Here is an 18,543-nt window from a genome sequence, read left to right on the forward strand (position 1 = left end):
TCGGGTATCATGCAACAGGGCTGCACTATAATGGACGGATTTATGCTCTGGCAATAGATAATAGAATTTTCACACGATGACTTGATTAAGTTTATTTAGAAAGAAATGATTGTGTCGAAGGATCAAGAGAATTTTGTGCGAGAGAGCACCTGGATTCAAATAAACATGACATACCAAAATAGATAAATGAATAATTTTAGTCAACTTTAATTCTGTACAGTTATTTTCAGTGCTCCAAACAGAGAGGAATCCTCTTTGTGCCTGTGAGGGAACATCGTTATTGCTCTCCTCCTTAGGAGTGAGGGTCATCTGACTCTACTTTCTTCGCTGGATATAGCTCTACTCACTCTATTAGAATTAACTAAAGTGATGTGCGTCAGTAACACAAAAGTCAGAGATTATTACCGTGCAATGTCATTATTTTCCCATTAACCAGTATTTGGAGAAAATGAACCATTTGACCTCATGGTGGTTAAGTTTTTACAGTTCTCGATAACTTCAGTGGGGGTGTTAAATGTCATGACAGTGTTCAGTCACAGCAACAAAAAGAGAGCATTAAAGTCATGATTGATGATCAAAGAATTTTGTGTTAGTCCAGGTGTCCATTTCTCACTCATTTACAAACCGATTTAATCATCAATCTATTCAACTGTTAACAGTAAAACCATAGTTGATCTCATAAGAAAAAGTTAAGAAATCACAGCAGTCTTTTGAGTAAATCTTCCTTTCTTTATTTTTTCAGACGTTTTAGTAAGAACAAAGGTTTTGTCCTGAAAACCAGCATCATTTTGTGTCTAAACAATCCTTAAGATAAGTGTTCCCTTTCTTCATCGACAGGTCAGTTCCTGTTGGAACAGTCTCGTCTTGCCGAGGCTGCGGAGATGGCAGAGAGAGCTGCAGAGCTGGACAACTCTGAGTTTGACGTGGTCTTCAGTGCTGCCCACATGCTCAGGTTGGCTGAACTGCCGACCCACGGCAACATCAAGTCAGAATGTGGTAGTATAGAAAAATGAATTGCAAAAACTTTTCAAGAAACGTTATGGAAAGCTTGCATTTACAGACTTCGCTGCCATGCCGCTTCAACAATTGTGGGTTCTCTTCAAACAATTTCCTTTTAATGAGAGACTGTGGAATATGAAGTGTACCAGCTTTGTTGAATGGTAAATTTCCTTTCAATGGTAAAACTGCTACAGACATTATTATATAATATGCATATAAACAGCAATACAGTTTCAGTCCACCATGGTGAGGTTTCATTCGAGGGCTCGTAAAGAGGCCACTGAAGAGTTTTCCCTCAAACTTTGGCAAGAACATGTACAGACAGCTTATAAATCTAAAAAAGTGTCAAAAGGGACTGCAAATGTCCTCTACTCACAGCAACTAAAGGGGATATTGGAATGATGATCCTTAATTCTCTTTTGCTCTACATATCTGGTAAAGTCATTAGTGCTCTGCTGCATCCCTCTCAGAGCATCACCACAGAGGATCCGTAAAAAAGTTGAAAGTCTCTGGGCTCGACTGAGGTTTGCTTTGGAATATGTAAGAATAAATCTAAATGACAGATCATTCTGCTCTATTCTGACTGTATATTTTCATCTGAGACTCCTCTTGACATAAATCCTAACAGATTAGGGTTTAATGACGTGACAAACGCCCGTTGAAGCTAAAGCTGCTCAGCTGATAATGAAGATCAACCAGAAAGTCTTGGCTTGCTTTCTGTACAGCTGTTTGCTGACAATTAGCAGGATATTAATTACAAGACAATCCGGTTTGATGACAGTTTTACCAAACTGATATATGTGCACTACACCTTCATCTAAGTCACACAAGGGGAGCAGTGGTGACATGTGATAGAATTTAACGTCCTTTTTATTGTTTTTTATTATTTTTCTTTTTAACATGATCAGGTTTTTTTTCTTTTTCAGAGAAAGAAAAACATACCTCTCCCAGCGGATAACAATGTTTCCCTTAAACCTGACTTCCTCAATTTTTATCTGCCATTTAACAGCTCTCTACTTTCCCAAACATAGCAAAAACCAAGGAAGGATACTACAAGAGGACTATGATATCAGACCCTAAACCTGAGTGAATCTGGTATTCTGAAGGCATATTTTACTTAAATTACAACCTTATAAATACGAATTACCATGTCAGGAAGGAATGGTCTCTTCAAATTTATTAACTTTGGCACAGCAAAGTCTGGTACATATACTGGTGCTTAATGCTGTAACACGTGAGGGAGGACGAGGGTAATCAACAAGTTTCATTGCTCCATATCTGTTTTTGATTAAACTCTGAATAATAACTGGGCTGTCACCTTTAAAGTTAGCCAAATCAGTATAACAACACAAAGTCCAAGCTACATTATCTCAGTTGTTTCAAGCCCACATACCAAAGTAACAACCTGTCCCCTCATTATATTTGACTATATTTAGTTTTATTTATATATTTTTTTAACCTTAAGTATTTCAAAAACTCATCTAAAAAGTATTGAGTGCTGCTGCATTTGAAGAAAGTTATGCAGCAGATTCTACTGTTATTTATTAGGGTATTTATCATTGATTTGTTTCTCAAACTGATATATCCTTTTATTAGTTTCTGGCTGGAAAAGGAACATTTTAGTCCTCACAGACTTGTCATTTATTTTTTCGTTAAAAGTAATGTCAGAGCTATTGCGATACATTTTTGTTACTGCATTTTGATGAACTTATGCAAATGTTTTGATTAACCCCCAACATGCCACATTTCTGCCGTTTTTAGATTCACTTTCCATCTCTTGAAGCCTGAGGTCCTGTGTAATCTTGCCCGTGCAAGCTTTTGCACCCATATTCCACCTTTAGGCCACTCAGGTTATCCAGACACACCTCTGTTGTACCTCACACCCTCCATGGAGCTGTTGTTGATTGTCTTTTTGCCGTTTGGCCGAATTCCTTTGGCATAGTCAATTATTGCCTCAAGCAACCTAAAAGACATTCAAAACCCTAATGTAACAGACTTGCTTTCCCTGAATCTATGTAACTTAAATGCAGTTTTACTTACTGACCTACTTACTTTCACACTGGGACGTTGTTTGTGCAGAACAGTGAGTGAAATGGTTTTGGTTTTAGTATCATTAAGCCTTTTACTTCAACTCTGGCACAGTGTGAATGACACTTATACATTGCGTTAAAAAAAAAGTCAGAACTTCGTACATTATTCCTGGAGAACAGTGAAGGTAACCTGTCTAAATTTAACATGTAAAGTCCCTGAATATTTCTCCAAAATTATATGTGGAATTGGTTTAGTGTAAGTTCCTCCTTACTTACTGTTAATTAATGACAAGCAGTAATTACAGCAATTTACATGATAAGCACTTTTTTACAATGAATGAATACCATCACGAGCACCAGTTTCCATTAAAACGACATTAGTGCTAATATAAATGATGTTATTATGTGCACATTTTTTACTCATTGTTCGTCTTCTTCCACAGACAGGCCAATCTAAACGAGGCAGCAGAGAGGCAATATGAGCGTGCAGCCAGCCTCAGACCAGATGTAAGTACCTGCGACTGTTTGCACTTATCATGGAAATGGGCTCACATGCCTGCAGTGTAAATTCAATTTACGACATGCAACATATCACCCATCATCCTGACATCATGTAATAGCACTGTTCCTGGTAAACAGCGTTAAAGCTGAATATAAAATGGAAACTTTGCCTGGATGTGCTTCAGCAAACGCAAAAACAGAGTTCAGTGGGCGTTGTTGCCTGATGCTGAAGTCACACACCAAGCTTCAGAGTACACACTCGATCATCTCAGTGTAGTTAAACAGACGAGCCTTTGGGGGATATCATGTCTCTCAGTGTCAGCACACACAGCTGAGGAGGTTGGGAGCTATTATATCCTGTTTCTGCATCGTGTGCATCAGTCTCACTTCAAAGGGGAATGGTGTGTGGAGGTGCATTGCAAGAGAGGTCATTTAGAATTATCGGAATAAGACCTGGCGGGAGCTTCCTGCAGTGATCTCTTATGCTTGGCTCCTTTGTGAGGCCTTGGTCTTTGACTTATGAACGGTCACATTCAAACGGGGTTAGACCTTCATGTCTCTATTGTATTAACCAGAGTATATATTGCAGTGTCTTCAAACCTTTCTTGTCCAAAATAACCCTACAGACTGTCAGATGAGCTCAAGTGGCCGGGCTCAAGCAGGTAATTGCTGCTTCTCAACCTCTGCTCCTGTTGGATCCGTTTATATCCTGTTGAAGCAAAAAGAAGAGAAGAATAGTGTTTGTGTATTTAAATTAGGAAAATTATATATATATATATATTGGATTGTGTCGTGGGAGTTGTTGCCTCAAAGTCATAATTCAGTCTGAAATCCTTCATGTGCACTTTCAGACACGATGAAGGCTTCTCTCGTCATTTGTCAGCATAAGAGTGCCTCATGTCTTTGACATTTTCCCTGCACACGTCTACTGACTCGCTCTCAAATATCAGCTTAATCCAGTGGCTTTCAGGTCATGAAAGATTCAGCGCTGGCTCTGCGTGCTGAGAAAGGCAACGGATTTGGGACTTTTTCATTTTACTCACTAAACTGCTCTATTTACCCACTCAGGGATTTGTTTCTAATTATAATGAGCAGCACCGGTGATGTTTACTGATCAGATAAAACAGCAAAGGATGAGCTTATGTTATGATTTCTCTTAAAAATCTTTAGGTTGTGCTCCTTCATGGTAGTTCATATGGCTATATTTGTGGTTTCTGTAGCAACAGCAAGGTTTTTCTATGACAGAAAACATTCCTTGTGCAGCCATGGAAGAGCAACGGGGTTATCCGCTCACAGAGCAGCCAAACTAAGTTGTGCCATTAATCTGCTTTCATGCCACACGTGACAAAGATTTTTGATACAACAGCAAGACTCACTGGAGTTTGTTACAACTCTTATATAAACAGAGTTCCATCGCTCATGTTCCCCTGATCAATCTTCCGTTGTTTAAAAATACAGAGGGATCCTCATTTTTCTGGCTTGGCCCTGCATGTGTCACCTTTTGTACAAAGCTCTCACTAAAACATAAAACAGAACAAGGTTATGAAAAGCTTTCTTGTTTCACTGCATGTTAAGGAAGACATATTATGACATTTTTTTCACACAATTTCCTGATGTCTTCATGAAACTTGTATGAGATGCTTTGGTCTAAATATCACAAAGAGACTAGAGCAGCTCCTTTTCCTTTCATTAATTCACACCTGAATTCAAGCATCTTTTCACTGAACTTCACTCTGAAATCACAACTTCTAAGTTCTGACAGGTAAAAACTTAAAAAGCACCAATTAGACATATGAATCCCTTGTTGGAATATAAAATATTAAACAAAGTAGATCATGAATAGCTCATTCATTTATTTTAGTGTCCTCAGAAATCCAAATATATGCTCTCAAGCACAGAAAAAGGGATTTTTCCATAATACTTGAATCAATTTGGTGCAGCAGGTGAGAAAAATTGGAGTTTACCTTTTGAAACATTTCAGCTCTGCACAACTTCATTTGTTACATTAGGTGAGAAAAACAGCTCTCATAATCAGTCATCTTGAAAAGTGGAATGTAAACCAGTAAAATAGCATTAATGAGAAAAGACCAAAAGTTGTGTTTGGGGAAAGAAGATTCACTGAACTAGTTGCCAAGTTGCTGACTATACGTCATGCGGAGAGGACGCGGGCTGGGAACGAGGCCAGGTCTGGTGGATGAGGTGCAGACGACTTCTAGGATGAGATTTGGGTGTGTTTGATAGTTACGGCTTTCTATAACTTGGATTTGTAGATTCCCACCACTCACCCATATTTAAGTCCAGATGGTTTCACTTTGCAACTTAAAAAAAAGTGGTGCTTTGATGAATGAGACCACAGAAACACTCCTGTAAAAGGGTTTGTTCATCCACATCATGAAATATACTTAACAGTGGCCTACAGGAAATCTGCAGCCACCTTTTGTTTCAGTGTGGCACTGGACAAAGGACATGTTTTCATCTTTGGCCATGCTTGCTACCATGACATTGCACTATGGGTAGTTTAATGCATATTCAAAACACAGTTTTCCCAAATAAGGTTACCATAAGCCCAGTAATCCTGCAACACAACACCTTGCAAGTCACTCTTATTTCATCAGGCACTGCTTTGTCATCCACTATGCCGCTTCATCCCTTTTCCTCTTTTGTTTTTTTTCCCCAGTACCCAGCTGCTCTGATGAACCTCGGCGCCATCCTCCACCTGAATGGAAAACTTCCAGAAGCAGAATCTAACTACCTGCGAGCTCTCCAGCTGAAACCAGACGATGTCATTACCCAGTCCAACCTGCGCAAGCTGTGGAACATCATGAAGCGGCAGGGACTCAGGACTAAGCATGTGCTTGGGATGCAGAAAGGCAACCTTTAACCCTTTAACTTTAATCTCCTCAGAGAAAGGAGCAGGATAGTAAGAGAGTCTAAAAGTCTCTGTGTAGGGATACTTTAGGCCTGTGATGCTTTGAAAGACGAGGCTTGGTATGTTTTGGGTTGCATGGACAGGTTCTGCCGGGTACCACTTGTGCCAAATGGTGGCTCAGATTACTACAACTAGAACTGTATTGCTTTAGATAAAATTTTAAACATCGGAGTCCCCAGAAATCCTTGTATCACTGGTTTTATTATTTTACTATAACTTACATCTTGGGCATATATGAAGCACTTAATATGAATGAGGTAAACGCCAACAATTTAGACATCAAAGTCAGCTTACAAGTCTCGAGGAGAACTACAGCATGAGGGAAAAGGAAAACAGAAACTTGTGAAAGGCCTTTATTTGCTGGTTGGGGCTGAAAGTTCTGAGCTGACCGAAAATCCTGTAGCACCTCTGCTTTAGGCTGGCAGCTTGAGGCCATATTCATCACTTCAGGGACAAAACTGACAGAATCAGACCTGGTTAAGTTGCATGAAAAGTGATGCAGGCTACAGGTGATGAAAAGAAAAAGGAAAAAAGAGTTGCCATTACTTAAGTGTCCATCTTAAGTTGAAGATGTCTAAGAAAAGCAAAACATTAAAAGAATGCCAGTGCACATCTTTTGGCCCTACTTTCTGATTGTACAGTACAATGGTCCACAAAGACGCATTACGCATAGCCAGTCTCGTTTTGTTGTCTGACTCACTGGGGATTGTCTGCACATAGTGCATTCTGAACATTTTTGACTACTCAAAAAACAGCTCAAGAGAAACTTGTCAGCGGTGCCAAAGCTTGTGCTGAGTCGTCACACCTCTCATGCCAAGCAAGAACTGTTACTCATGCGTTATGTTCCATGTGTCAAATGAAAATGTGTTGTCACGTGATTCCAATTTAATTTATTAATGGGTGTTTATTCATGTGAAAATGCCATGTCATATCAGGTCGCCCTCCCTTATTCCTCCAAACAGGCTTCAGTCGGCAAACATGCCAGTTACCTGGAAATATTTTTATACATGTATGTTATCTTCCTTTCTGCTCAGGGACATCAGGTTTTGATTCCTATCACAGAAATGAAGATCTGCGACACTGAGTGCGCTTTGTAAAATGGTGTTAGATTTTTGTTTTTTGATGATTGTGATGTTTGGTTAAATTATAGAAACTTTGTAGCTGAAAATGTATTGTGTTTTTGTAAAAGAACAGTGAAGCCTTTTTCCAAAATAAAAAGATGATTTTTTTTCTGCTCTGCTGAATGATTCTGCCCAGGAAGACGCTTGAAATTCCAGCAGTAACACCTGCACACGTATATACGGGGTACTTAGATATTTAAGTGAATGTGGGACTTTGGGAGTCAGTGTTTTGGCAGTGATCCAGTCACTCGGTGCAGCCATACATCAAGCTGTGCACAGCAGAGACTAGGGAGTGTCAGGGCAGGACCCCAGCCATTTCTGTGCAGCTGGGGTCTTTTGTAGTTTGCCTCTATTCCTTACTGTTTCATATCTCTTCTGGCTCAAGTTCAGTCTCTAAACAAGTCTTCTCAATATTTGGAGAGTGACAGAAACACCAGAGCATACAAAAGCACGACTTAGCCTCCCATATGCCAGAAAGAATTGTGAGTGGGCTCTGATCAAGAGAGTTAGATTTTAGATTCCTAAATTACGAGCTCATTACTCAAACATGAGAATATTTTACCAGTGATAAAGCATCTCAGTGTATGTGCTCAACATCCAATAAAACTCAGTACATTTAGGAACACTCAACTGCAATAAAAAGAGAACAGTATATTGTGAATGTCAACACGTGATCTCCCAAAGCTTTTTAGAAATCTTTGTGAAATAAGTGTCAAAATGCTAACAAGAATCAGATATTCACAGTAAAACTTGAATGTAACAGCATGCACAAACAGCATCAGGCTCTCTTGAGAGATGTGCAGATGGGTGAGAAATGAATAGGAAACCCATAAGATGTCAAGGTTCAGGATTTTCCTTAAATATGTCACCTGTCTGTGACAGAGGTGATGGTAAACGCAGCTACAGCGAGCAGCTGTGTGGTGCATTTACATTAAATCTTGCAGACAGAGTTTGAAAAGTGACATGTTAGCATTATTGTCGGCAAGCAGACACAAAATGCTGTATGAATTTCAGTTACAGTAGCAGAACCTGTTTTAAAGCAAACTCAGACCAAAGTCGGCAGTGTTAACATAGATAAACATGCACTGTAGTATAAAGTATAATCAAAAAGTCAAAAAACATGGAGTGACACTTATGCCTGAGGCCAGCCTAACATCAGAAATGGTGATAGAAAAAAATGCTGTAGATTAACAGAACTCTGAACTCTGAACTGTTTGAAATGAAGTTGCATAAATCAAAAGTAATCCCAGGGTACTTTTTAAAAAAAAGCAAACTAATTCAATTGGTGTTCAGTCAGATACAGTCCAGTTGAATCCATCTATCCGTTTGCCATATCCGCTTCATCTTCTCCAGGGTTGCAGGGGAGATGGAGCCTGTTCCAGGTGTTGTTGTGTTTGAGGCTTGAAAGGTCACCAATCCATTTCAGGGACAACACAGAAACAAACAAGACAGTCATGCACACTCACAATAATACCTGCAGTCAAGTCGGAATCACCAATTGACCTAACATACATGTTTCTTGGCTGTCGGAGGAAGCCGGAGTACCAGGAAAGAACCCATGCAGGCACAGGGAGAATGTGCACAGAAGGGCCTCAGCCGAGATAATTCAATCTGAATCATTATAATCCAGTTCAGTGATAAAATACATATTCATAAAAAGTTGTCCAGCTAAGAAATCCTGACAGATTGGATCAAGTCTTTAGTTTGATTCAATCCCCTATACGGAGAATATGAAATTCACTTAACTATGACGAAAATCCTATTCATTAGAAATTTTGCTGAGAAATAAATAACAAGCGCATCCAAGACCCCATAGAGCACCATGTAGTCCTAGTTTGCAGGCTGTCCTTCATTTAAAATTCTCAAACATGTTTGAGAGCCGAAATGTAAAATAATAATAAAAAAAAAAAAAGATTTCCCTCCAGTCCCGTAAACTTGTCAAAATTTCATTAGAAACAGAGACAGAACAAGTCTTTTCTCCATCAGTGACACACACGCATGCTAAACCACTAATTAGAGCTGCTATTCTCACAATCTCAACATGTTGATATCATCCGATCAAGCTGACATCAAAGTGTTCGTAATCACATGCCTGACTGGGAGCACACAAAGCTGTGAATATTTAAAAAGATATGAAACTTGACTCACTTACTGACTTGCAAGAATTCACAGCACTGACTTATTTTTTTTTTTCTAAAGTGTGCACTGCAGTTCCGTATAAATGTGTGAGGGTATGTTCTTTTATGTCACAAAAAAAAACAACAAATAGAATAAAGCTTGGTTTGGAATACCATTGAAAAGACTGCAACTGCATCCACAGGAAGAAAAAAATCACTGAGAGATGATGGCTAGTTTAGCCAAGTCATATATAAGAATATACAGGGACCTGTTTTTATACAATTTGACCATTTTGAACACTCTTTCTTCTGTGGAAAAAAAATAAGCTATCTTTTGTGGTACATAAAGAAAAAACAAAACAAAAGATAAAAATACAACTTACAGATAAAGCAACAGGGAACACAAGCCAAGAATGTTGCAGGATAAATTAGTGGATAACAATTTAAAAATAATTGTTTATTTAATTTGTCACATAAATGTAAATTGAATAAATTTCCTTTGAAATTCAAGAAAGTGGAAATGTAAGTTAAACAATGCAAACTTTCACTTATTCTCTAAATTATGAAAACAAGACAATTGACTGCAAGCTGGAGGGTTGACATTTTTTTAAATTAATTATGATGAGCTATTGACTCACACTGAACATCTTTTCAGCAATAGTCACAAAAAAATGTGCCGTTTGATATGACTCCCCTTAATGTGGAAGAGCAAAATGAGCTGTGTGCAAGGTATAAACTCTTTCCTGTGACAACAGCGACCTCTGCCGACTGTTTCTATGAAGTACAGCAGGTAATACAAAGCCAATGACTTCTATACAGCAACAGGAAGCTTTGAATTTATTCTGGCTTTTGTCAGATGGGTTTTGGCTTCCCGTTGACTTTCTAATTTGAAGCAAAACATAATAGGTCCAAAAAACAAGTTTAAAAAAACTGCTGTAAAAATTGACATCCAGGCAGTCTGCGGCAGATATCCCAGATATGCAGGGGTCACGTGTATTGAATCACATATTCCGGATATATTTGATTTGGATCAAATATAACAAATATTTTGGGGTGATCGATACAATCCACACAGCTGTCGTGGGAATTTTCAAGACTTCCGTGATCAGGTTTTAGAAAATGACGTTGTCCAACAACTGATTTCCCAACCACCACCCGAGCTATAATTTGTATCTTTGTTTCTTGAGAGGATCCACCATATGATCCACCATATGATCCGCCATGCAGTGGCAATGACCTTTTGCTGCTATTACTGTAATTGTCTGCATATGTTGCATAGCTGGCAAAATATATTCCTAGATCAAAAACAAAGAAAATCAAATCAGTTGAGGAAACGGCAACTGTTTTCTATAAATGACATTTCCATGACAACCATCACAGTTAGCTCACCTTTGCCATGTACGTGTCCGCGTCGACCAGCTAACCGTAAATCAAAGTTAAACTTGCAAATGCTGTCAACATTTTCAATGTCAGTCCCATGGAAAAGGCGCCGCTCTTGAATTTCTTTGACTCCTTTAATCCTCATTAACTGTTTCTTTTTCCTGACAGAAAAGTAAAGAAAAACATTTTTTTGCAAACTCAGAAACTAAATGATGATCAGAACAGAGACAATGCAACATAAAAGGCTTTCCTCACCTGCAAAATATTTCCCAGAGATCCACATTCTGTATCCTGCAGACTGAAACAATGGGTCTGTCCAGAAGCCCGTCACACTTCACGTAATTCACCACAGTCTGATACTCAGTGGTGACTTCACTCAGAGGGATTAACTTTAAAACATATCAGGCATACACACACATTCAAGGCTTGAGTTGAACAACTTAAACACTCACTGTTTGCTTCATTTCATATCAACTGTAATGGTACAAAGAGGCATAATGAACAAAGCTGGTTACTCTTCCAGTAATCCAACCACTGCGGTTATTGCACTTAAGTGGCAAACCTGAGAGGTGTAACAAAAAAAGGGACTTTTAACAGAAATAAAGTGCAGATTTATTCATTCTCAGCAGTGACTGTAAATCTGTGTAGCAGCTAGAAAAAAATATCTAGATTATAAACCTACATTAGAGGAACCTCCTCCTCTTTCAACACCCTTTAATGTCTAACCTGGACTTACTTTGCAATCCTGTATTGTATTATTTGAACTTATGTATATCATGTATATATATATATATATATGTCTTTTACAAGTGTACTTTTTTTAATCACCTGGTATGGTCGATTAGGATCAACTGATTCCCAGAAAATAGGTGCTGCACTGAAACAGGAGCAGCTGTGGAAGGAAGGAGTTTCTGTTGCTGTGACGTTTCACTTTCACTTTAGATGAAACTATACTGAGCCGATTCTGCCGTTGGCAATGACAACTCCTAACACTCACCTTCTTTCCCTTTTGAAGGTCCGCGTGACTCTTCTTTGCTTTTTTGTGGTGAGATCAGTCTGCAACATCACTGCACAGGAACACAAACTGTGGATCAGTTTCTTACACCTTAAATTCAACCAGAACTGTAAACACGAGAATGTGCTCCAATACCAGAGAATTCAATTCGGGTGCTGTAGCTGCTTGAATTGAATGTCAGAACTGCATTTGAGTTTCTCTGGTAATAATTCTCAATATCCTCACTCCTGAGTGGGTTGTCGGGGTCATCCTGAAGATTTGGAATGAATTATCAGGTTAGCTACATCACACACCCCATGAATGATTTATGAAATAGACTGACTCTGATATAGAGAAACACATAAAGCAGCTCACCTCAAACATATGCCATCTCCCACAGTCCCCAAGATAATACCAATACCACGGGGTGTCTGATGTGTCCATGTATTCTATTCCATTATCGCTGAACATTGTTCTAACAGACAAAAACTATCTGAGTCCCAAAAAAAGCTAAATGAGTGAAAGTGACCTACCTATCTCCACATTGCTCAGATAATAACTGAAGCTGTCATTTGTACTCCTTTCTCATGAATCAAAACCACACCCACTGAAGTAGGCTGGCTTTTCACACAGAGGACTAAATGTTACCTTGACTCTTCCTGTCTAAAAAGAGTCCACTGAAAGTGCTGTGTTTAAAAGTTTATTACTTATAACGTGCAAATCACAAACACACACATGGTTTAACACACTTGAGCTCACACTCTCAGCTCTTGAGTTCTGACTAAAGGTAACAGGCTTTTTTCCTGTCGCTCACGTTGAGGAAGTAGCCAATTTTCCAATCTTGTTTGTTCCGCTTACCTTTGAATAATTGCTATCCTCCCAACGCAAAACAAACAGTCATACAGTTAATCCAACAAATGCACAAAGCTCTTTCTTAATTGTGTGATTGTCATTAGATGTACTTGCAACATTATAATCTGAATGAGAAAAGTTGACACAAAGTGCAAAGACGACTTGCTGATCCCTCAGACAAAGAGGCTAGAGGAGGTGAGGATGTTACACTCTGTGATGAGTGGATTTCAAATGTGAAGCCAAACTGCGTTTCCACTTGAAATAAACTTAAGCTGCACACACGTAACAAAAAAATAAACAGTCAAGGTCAGACAGACGTCAGAGAAGATACACTTACTACTCCGGGGTGACAAGTGAACACATCACAACTTTATGTCATTATGACACAGATATAAGACCTTTCATGGAAAGGGTCAAAGTGCACTGATGCATGGTTCAAGAATGTAGAGGTAGAAGGTTTTTATGACCAAAAAAAAATAAATCAATAAAGCCTATATACAGAAGCTTGGCAACTGAGAGGAAAAAAACAGAACCATTCACCCTTTACAGTAAAGGGATTCGGCAGCTGTTGAGTTTGGTATTTTGATGCCACTACTTGGGTCCACTGTAACATACTGTCAGTATGAAAAGGATGCGAAGACCAGAGTTCAGTAACATGTTGGAGAGTGCTTCTAAAACGATGGCATAACTTTTAGGAGTACGGTTCTCCCTCCCTCTTGCAGAGTAATACACACTTGAAGAATCGGAGCAGTTCTGGTGGCCCGACCCTTCAATGAAACACTTCCTTCCTCATTCTTCTCCCATCTGCAGTACATTGTACTAGATAAATACAGATTTTGAAGTCAATAGCTGACAGCTAATGGTACAAAGTAAGTGATAAGAGCATCTTTTAACAGGATTCTTTCTTTAACATAAGCGTACGTGTAGCACTACATATGGAAGGAGAGGCGAGTGAGCGATGGCAGACATCACCTATAATCTATAGGCTGCAGGTGCCCGCTCTTATTTGACAACTCTTCACACATTTTGAACAAGAAAGCACAGACTTCACATTCAGTACAAACGCGCCTTTTTCATCCCATCAACATTTCAACAAAAAGGTCCTGCCCTCGAGTATTCTGTGCAGTATAGGAACTGTACACAAAGTTGCTACTGTCTTCATGCTTTTTCAACTTCTCCAAAGGCACTTTGGATGACCTATGCTCCAGTCAGGCACTGGATCTGACTGAAAGAAAAAGCTAAATATCCCTCTTTTGCTCTTTCGTAACAACCATTAATTCTGTATAGTCACTCTTCCGCGTTAGAGATCCAAGCTTTATTTAAAAAGCAGACAGTGTAGACTCTGGTGAGGCATCAGTAGAACTCGATCAGATACTCTGGGTAAATCTGATTGCTGTCAAAAATCACATAGATCTTTGGATTGGCCATATCATCCACGCAGCTGTCATAAAAGTTGGTGAAGCTGGCATCTTTAGAGGGTGGTCTGCAGTACATAGGGTGACCGACGGTGTACTCTCCAACAAGCACTCTGGCCAGGAACATGGTCTTATACGGCGGCTCGCTGGCAAATATAGGCGGTGCAAGTCCGTGTCTCTGTAAGGTGGTGTTGTGTTTCCCCGTGGTGTGGCAGAATTTACTGGAATATTTGGCATCCCGGGCAAAGTAGCTCCCTGCAGGAGAGACAATTAAACAAGATGTTAAAAATCAGAGGCAATAGAGAGAGCAGTGAATTCTTTCATGATGTTACACTACAACACAAAGGGTTGTACCTTTGCCATAAACATCGCCATGACTTCCTGTCAGACGCCAGTCAAAGTTAAATGTACATATAGCTTGTATGTTGCTGTGTCCTGTGCCATGAAACAGCATACGCTCCTCAATATCCAGCGTTCGCTTGACTTTTCGCAACTGTGTTTTCTTCCTTAGATGAAAACACAACACAGAGTATGTCCTGCATTTCACAAATAGCACAGACCTGAAGATGTATGCTAGAAAGCACAGTATGGCTGACTTTTACAAGCAAAGACAAGCTCAGAGTGGTTTCAGATGTTGCACAAAAATCAAATGCGGTTGTTTAACTCCAACTAAAGAAAGGCTTTGACGATACCATTAGGCAGCTCAGAATATCAAAGAGTCTGACAGACTGTAAGCAAGAATAAATGATTTAGGCAGTATATGAAAGGGAATGGAAAAAATGACCAGATTCAAATTACACTCGCAGCAGAAGCCTCTGCGCACACAAGGCATAACTGAGTCCACTCCGAATTACAAACAAAACAACTCTCTACCTGCAGAAGAACTCCCATAAGTCCAAGTTCTGAATCCTCTGGATGGATTTGATTGGATGATCCATTGTCCTTTCGTACAGTCTGGCTACTTCTTTAAACTCATATGTGTCTCTGCCAAGCTGGATGAGCTGCGAAAAAACACAATCAAACAGGAGTGAAACTGTTCAAGAAGAAGCTAATCATACCAAAATATAAGAAATTATGGATGCTAAGTAACCAACGAATGACTTGCGACTGTAGTTGATGTGTTTGGAGGAAAACAAAAGAAAGCTTCCATAACTAAGCCAATCTTGAACCGTTTTTGTCATTGTTTCTTTGGTGTAGAGAGCATTTTACACAACCAGGTTGTTGCTGAGCGGACAAGAACTTAAGACTGTACCTGAGCTGCTACATATAAATCTAAAGAAATATAAATGTCTAAATCAAATTTACTAGCCTTAACAATGGAGTCGTGACATTGATTGACTTAATTATGCCAAGCATGCTGTCAGTATCCAACGTTTTTTTGCCCATTTTCCTTCTATCCTTTCGTTGCAGCTACTTTGTTGCTTTCAACCTGGAGTATTCTTTTCTTTTACTAATTAGTTTAGGATTACATGTTGCCCTTGCTGTCAGAAATGTGAAGCTCAATATGTTTGCGATTAAACATTTGAAGCCAATGTTGCTCCTTTTTGTTTGCACAAAGGCACACACTCAGAGCTGGAAAACATGGACTGACATACCAGGTTGAACCAGGTTCAAATTACTGTCACGAGACAGCTTTGTGGAAACTTGATTATTATGGTTAGTGGCGTCAGAGAATGCTAATACACCCATGGTATGTGTAACCCCAAGTATGAACTGGTTGTATGTTCAAAAGGTAATATTTTGGAAGTTCAACAGTGCAAAGCACATCAACACTGGACAAACCAGAAATTAAACCAAAAGAAATCATTGTGCCAGACACCACTTTTCTGATAATACAACAAAACCAAACAGAACTCCAAAATTATAAGTCCGAATTCATTCTGCTTTTTTACACCTCTTTATTTACGTATGAAATGTCAACTCAAAAGTTAACTCAAAAGATTTGGGATCCTAGGAAAAGGTGAGACCCCTCTTAATACAAACAATTTGCGTGAATCAGATTAATTGGAAAAAAGTATTAGGTTATTCACCTGATAGGGCTCATCTGTGTTGATTCTCTCCCAGTGACAGGGAACAGGCAAGGCCAAATTATCACAAATAAACCTGACAGAACACATGAAGAAAGAACAGAGGACAGTTAAAATAGTTTGTCATTACTAAAACAAAAAAAGAGCCTTGAAAAATAGATATTTACAAGATATTTACTTGAACTACAAAATCTCACCTGAAACCGGTCGCAGAGTGAAGAGAACGTTTAATTGGTCGCTGCTTCCCAGTTGTCACATTTATCTGTCGCATAACTGGAGAGGAATTTTAAAAAAAGATGAGGGCTATATAAAGGTTCCTATTCCAATTTGGGCTGATGTATCTTTCAGGAGGAGTTTCTGTCGTCTTACCAGAGAAGTCCAGTCTGTACGTGTACTTGGCCGTGTAGAATTCCATGACCCCACGTTGATTTCTGTTGTAGCACTGCTCAATCTGAGCACTGGTCACAGAACATGCTGCGCTGGGATCAATCTGACAGAGAACATGAACATATAAATCATTTAAGAGCAACACATTTCTTTCCCCAAGTGTTTTTTTTTTACCATGTTTTAATTTTGTTTTATAAACTGGAAAAAAAAAACAACATGCTTTTGAACTAGGTTTAGTAATCTGAAGAAGTCCTCCTTATGGAACTGCCAGCATTTGACATACAACTGTTTGTAGTCTATAAACAGCAGTTACAGGTCAGTGTTTCACAAATATGCTGTAATATTAAATTACCTCACTGAGACAGATATTTAGTTGGCATATAATGGTCAATTCCAAATATTATCATTTGTTAGGTGTAGATTACGTGCTGGAAATACCTCAAACATATGCCACACGCCACACTCGGCCAGGTAGAACCAGCACCAGTTGGGCTCTGAGGTGTCCATCTCCTCAATCTCAGTGGACTCCTCCTCTGAAGATCTGATGGCTAACATTGCTAAATCTGAAATCAACACAAGTGAAAAGGCATTGAAAGGCAAAGCCTAACCAAAATACAAGAAAGAAAGAGAGAGGGAGCATACGACATTATTTTACACATCAGACAAACCTAACGTCGAGGAGCTGTGTTTAAGCCATAGCCGTGAGGGCATTTCATCCTGTAAACAAATTCAAACAAAATAGAAAAGTGCCATATCGCGCTAGCTCTCGTTAGCTGCCGCCGCACCCGCGTCCTTTCAGCTCTACGTTTTTATTACAGACTTTCAGTAACCCCTTAAACGGGTTTTACTTTTCGGAATATAAGACCTTCGTATAACATTAATAAAACACTAGAGAAATCAAAGACTTTGTGGACGTTTGGATGACTAAGTATCATTTTCCTTTTGGAAACCGTTGTTTACTTTTACTTCCTGGTTTCCACAAAATAAACGTCACTGCGTAACTCCGGCGTTAACTCCTCCCTGGAACTGTAGAATTATGGCCCGGAGTTTGACCTGACAGGTACACACACTACCGTGAGACTGCATTGTCTAATTCGTGCTCTCTGCAACGATTTAAATATTTGTTTTCGTGCTGCTCAGGACGACTTTAAAATTAATGCATTTCAGTAGCAAGCATCTCTCGTTCTTGCACCACGTATTTTACAGCTGTGCGGTCATGGTTTTAATGATCAGCATTTATGTGCTTTTAATGTCTTAATTGACGTTTAAAATTCGATATATTGTCTTTCTGTAATTAATAGGTCCTAAGAGCGCAATGTTTTCATGCGTAGGTGGCACATGACAGAAAATAAGTTATTTGGGGTAAAAATAAAATCATACTCCTGATTAACGATACTGCAGAGTTGTGTAGAGGACATCGCTAAGAAAAAGTTCGGCTTCTTTTCCGACAAAAATCGTCATTTAATTTTTTTTTTGCGAAAACAAATCATTAAATCGTTGCAGGGAGCACGAATTAGACAGTTTAATTTCGTTACAGTTTCACGAACTGCCGTAAGACTGGGTTGGTACACAATGAGGGCAGAAAAAAAGTGGCGATCATGCCGTTTGGCAAACGTCAAATTGTAGATTTACCGTCAAACGATCAAGAAACAGATTTTCACCTGGGTAACTCGAGTTGATAAAAGAGTTTACAATAAAGTAACATAGTTCAAAAGGGGTTTGAAGTATACACATATATATCATTAAAAAAACCCAACATTTTAACAGGATCATCTTGAATACAATAATTCT

The 18,543-nt window shown here is 39.0% G+C and overlaps 2 protein-coding genes and 1 pseudogene across 2 annotated transcripts in view; 1 reads left to right on the forward strand and 2 right to left on the reverse strand.

The window, feature by feature from the left end:
• Positions 1 to 7,201, forward strand: part of tmtc2a (transmembrane O-mannosyltransferase targeting cadherins 2a) — a 52,844-nt gene extending 45,643 nt beyond the window's left edge. The window contains exons 10-12 of the mRNA XM_072377759.1: positions 838 to 952; positions 3,473 to 3,536; positions 6,208 to 7,201. Of these exons, the coding sequence (XP_072233860.1) occupies positions 838 to 952; positions 3,473 to 3,536; positions 6,208 to 6,411 (383 nt within the window). The 3' untranslated portion in view covers positions 6,412 to 7,201. The remainder of the gene's footprint in view (positions 1 to 837; positions 953 to 3,472; positions 3,537 to 6,207) is intronic.
• Positions 7,202 to 10,638: 3,437 nt separating this feature from the next.
• Positions 10,639 to 12,669, reverse strand: LOC140282907 (protein mono-ADP-ribosyltransferase PARP11-like; annotated as a pseudogene).
• Positions 12,670 to 13,704: 1,035 nt separating this feature from the next.
• On the reverse strand, positions 13,705 to 17,738 carry LOC140283217 (protein mono-ADP-ribosyltransferase PARP11-like). The gene is made up of 8 exons (XM_072377933.1): positions 17,421 to 17,738; positions 17,191 to 17,315; positions 16,735 to 16,855; positions 16,563 to 16,638; positions 16,369 to 16,441; positions 15,212 to 15,339; positions 14,693 to 14,844; positions 13,705 to 14,593 (listed from the first exon to the last, which is right to left on the reverse strand). Exons 1-8 carry the CDS (start codon positions 17,461 to 17,463, stop codon positions 14,277 to 14,279), a joined length of 1,035 nt encoding a protein of 344 aa, XP_072234034.1. The 5' UTR covers positions 17,464 to 17,738; the 3' UTR covers positions 13,705 to 14,276.
• Positions 17,739 to 18,543: the final 805 nt, after the last annotated feature.

This window comes from Leuresthes tenuis, unplaced genomic scaffold (assembly GCF_036924035.1).
Source record: "Leuresthes tenuis unplaced genomic scaffold, fLeuTen1.0.hap1 SCAF_23, whole genome shotgun sequence".
Lineage (NCBI taxonomy): Eukaryota > Metazoa > Chordata > Actinopteri > Atheriniformes > Atherinopsidae > Leuresthes > Leuresthes tenuis.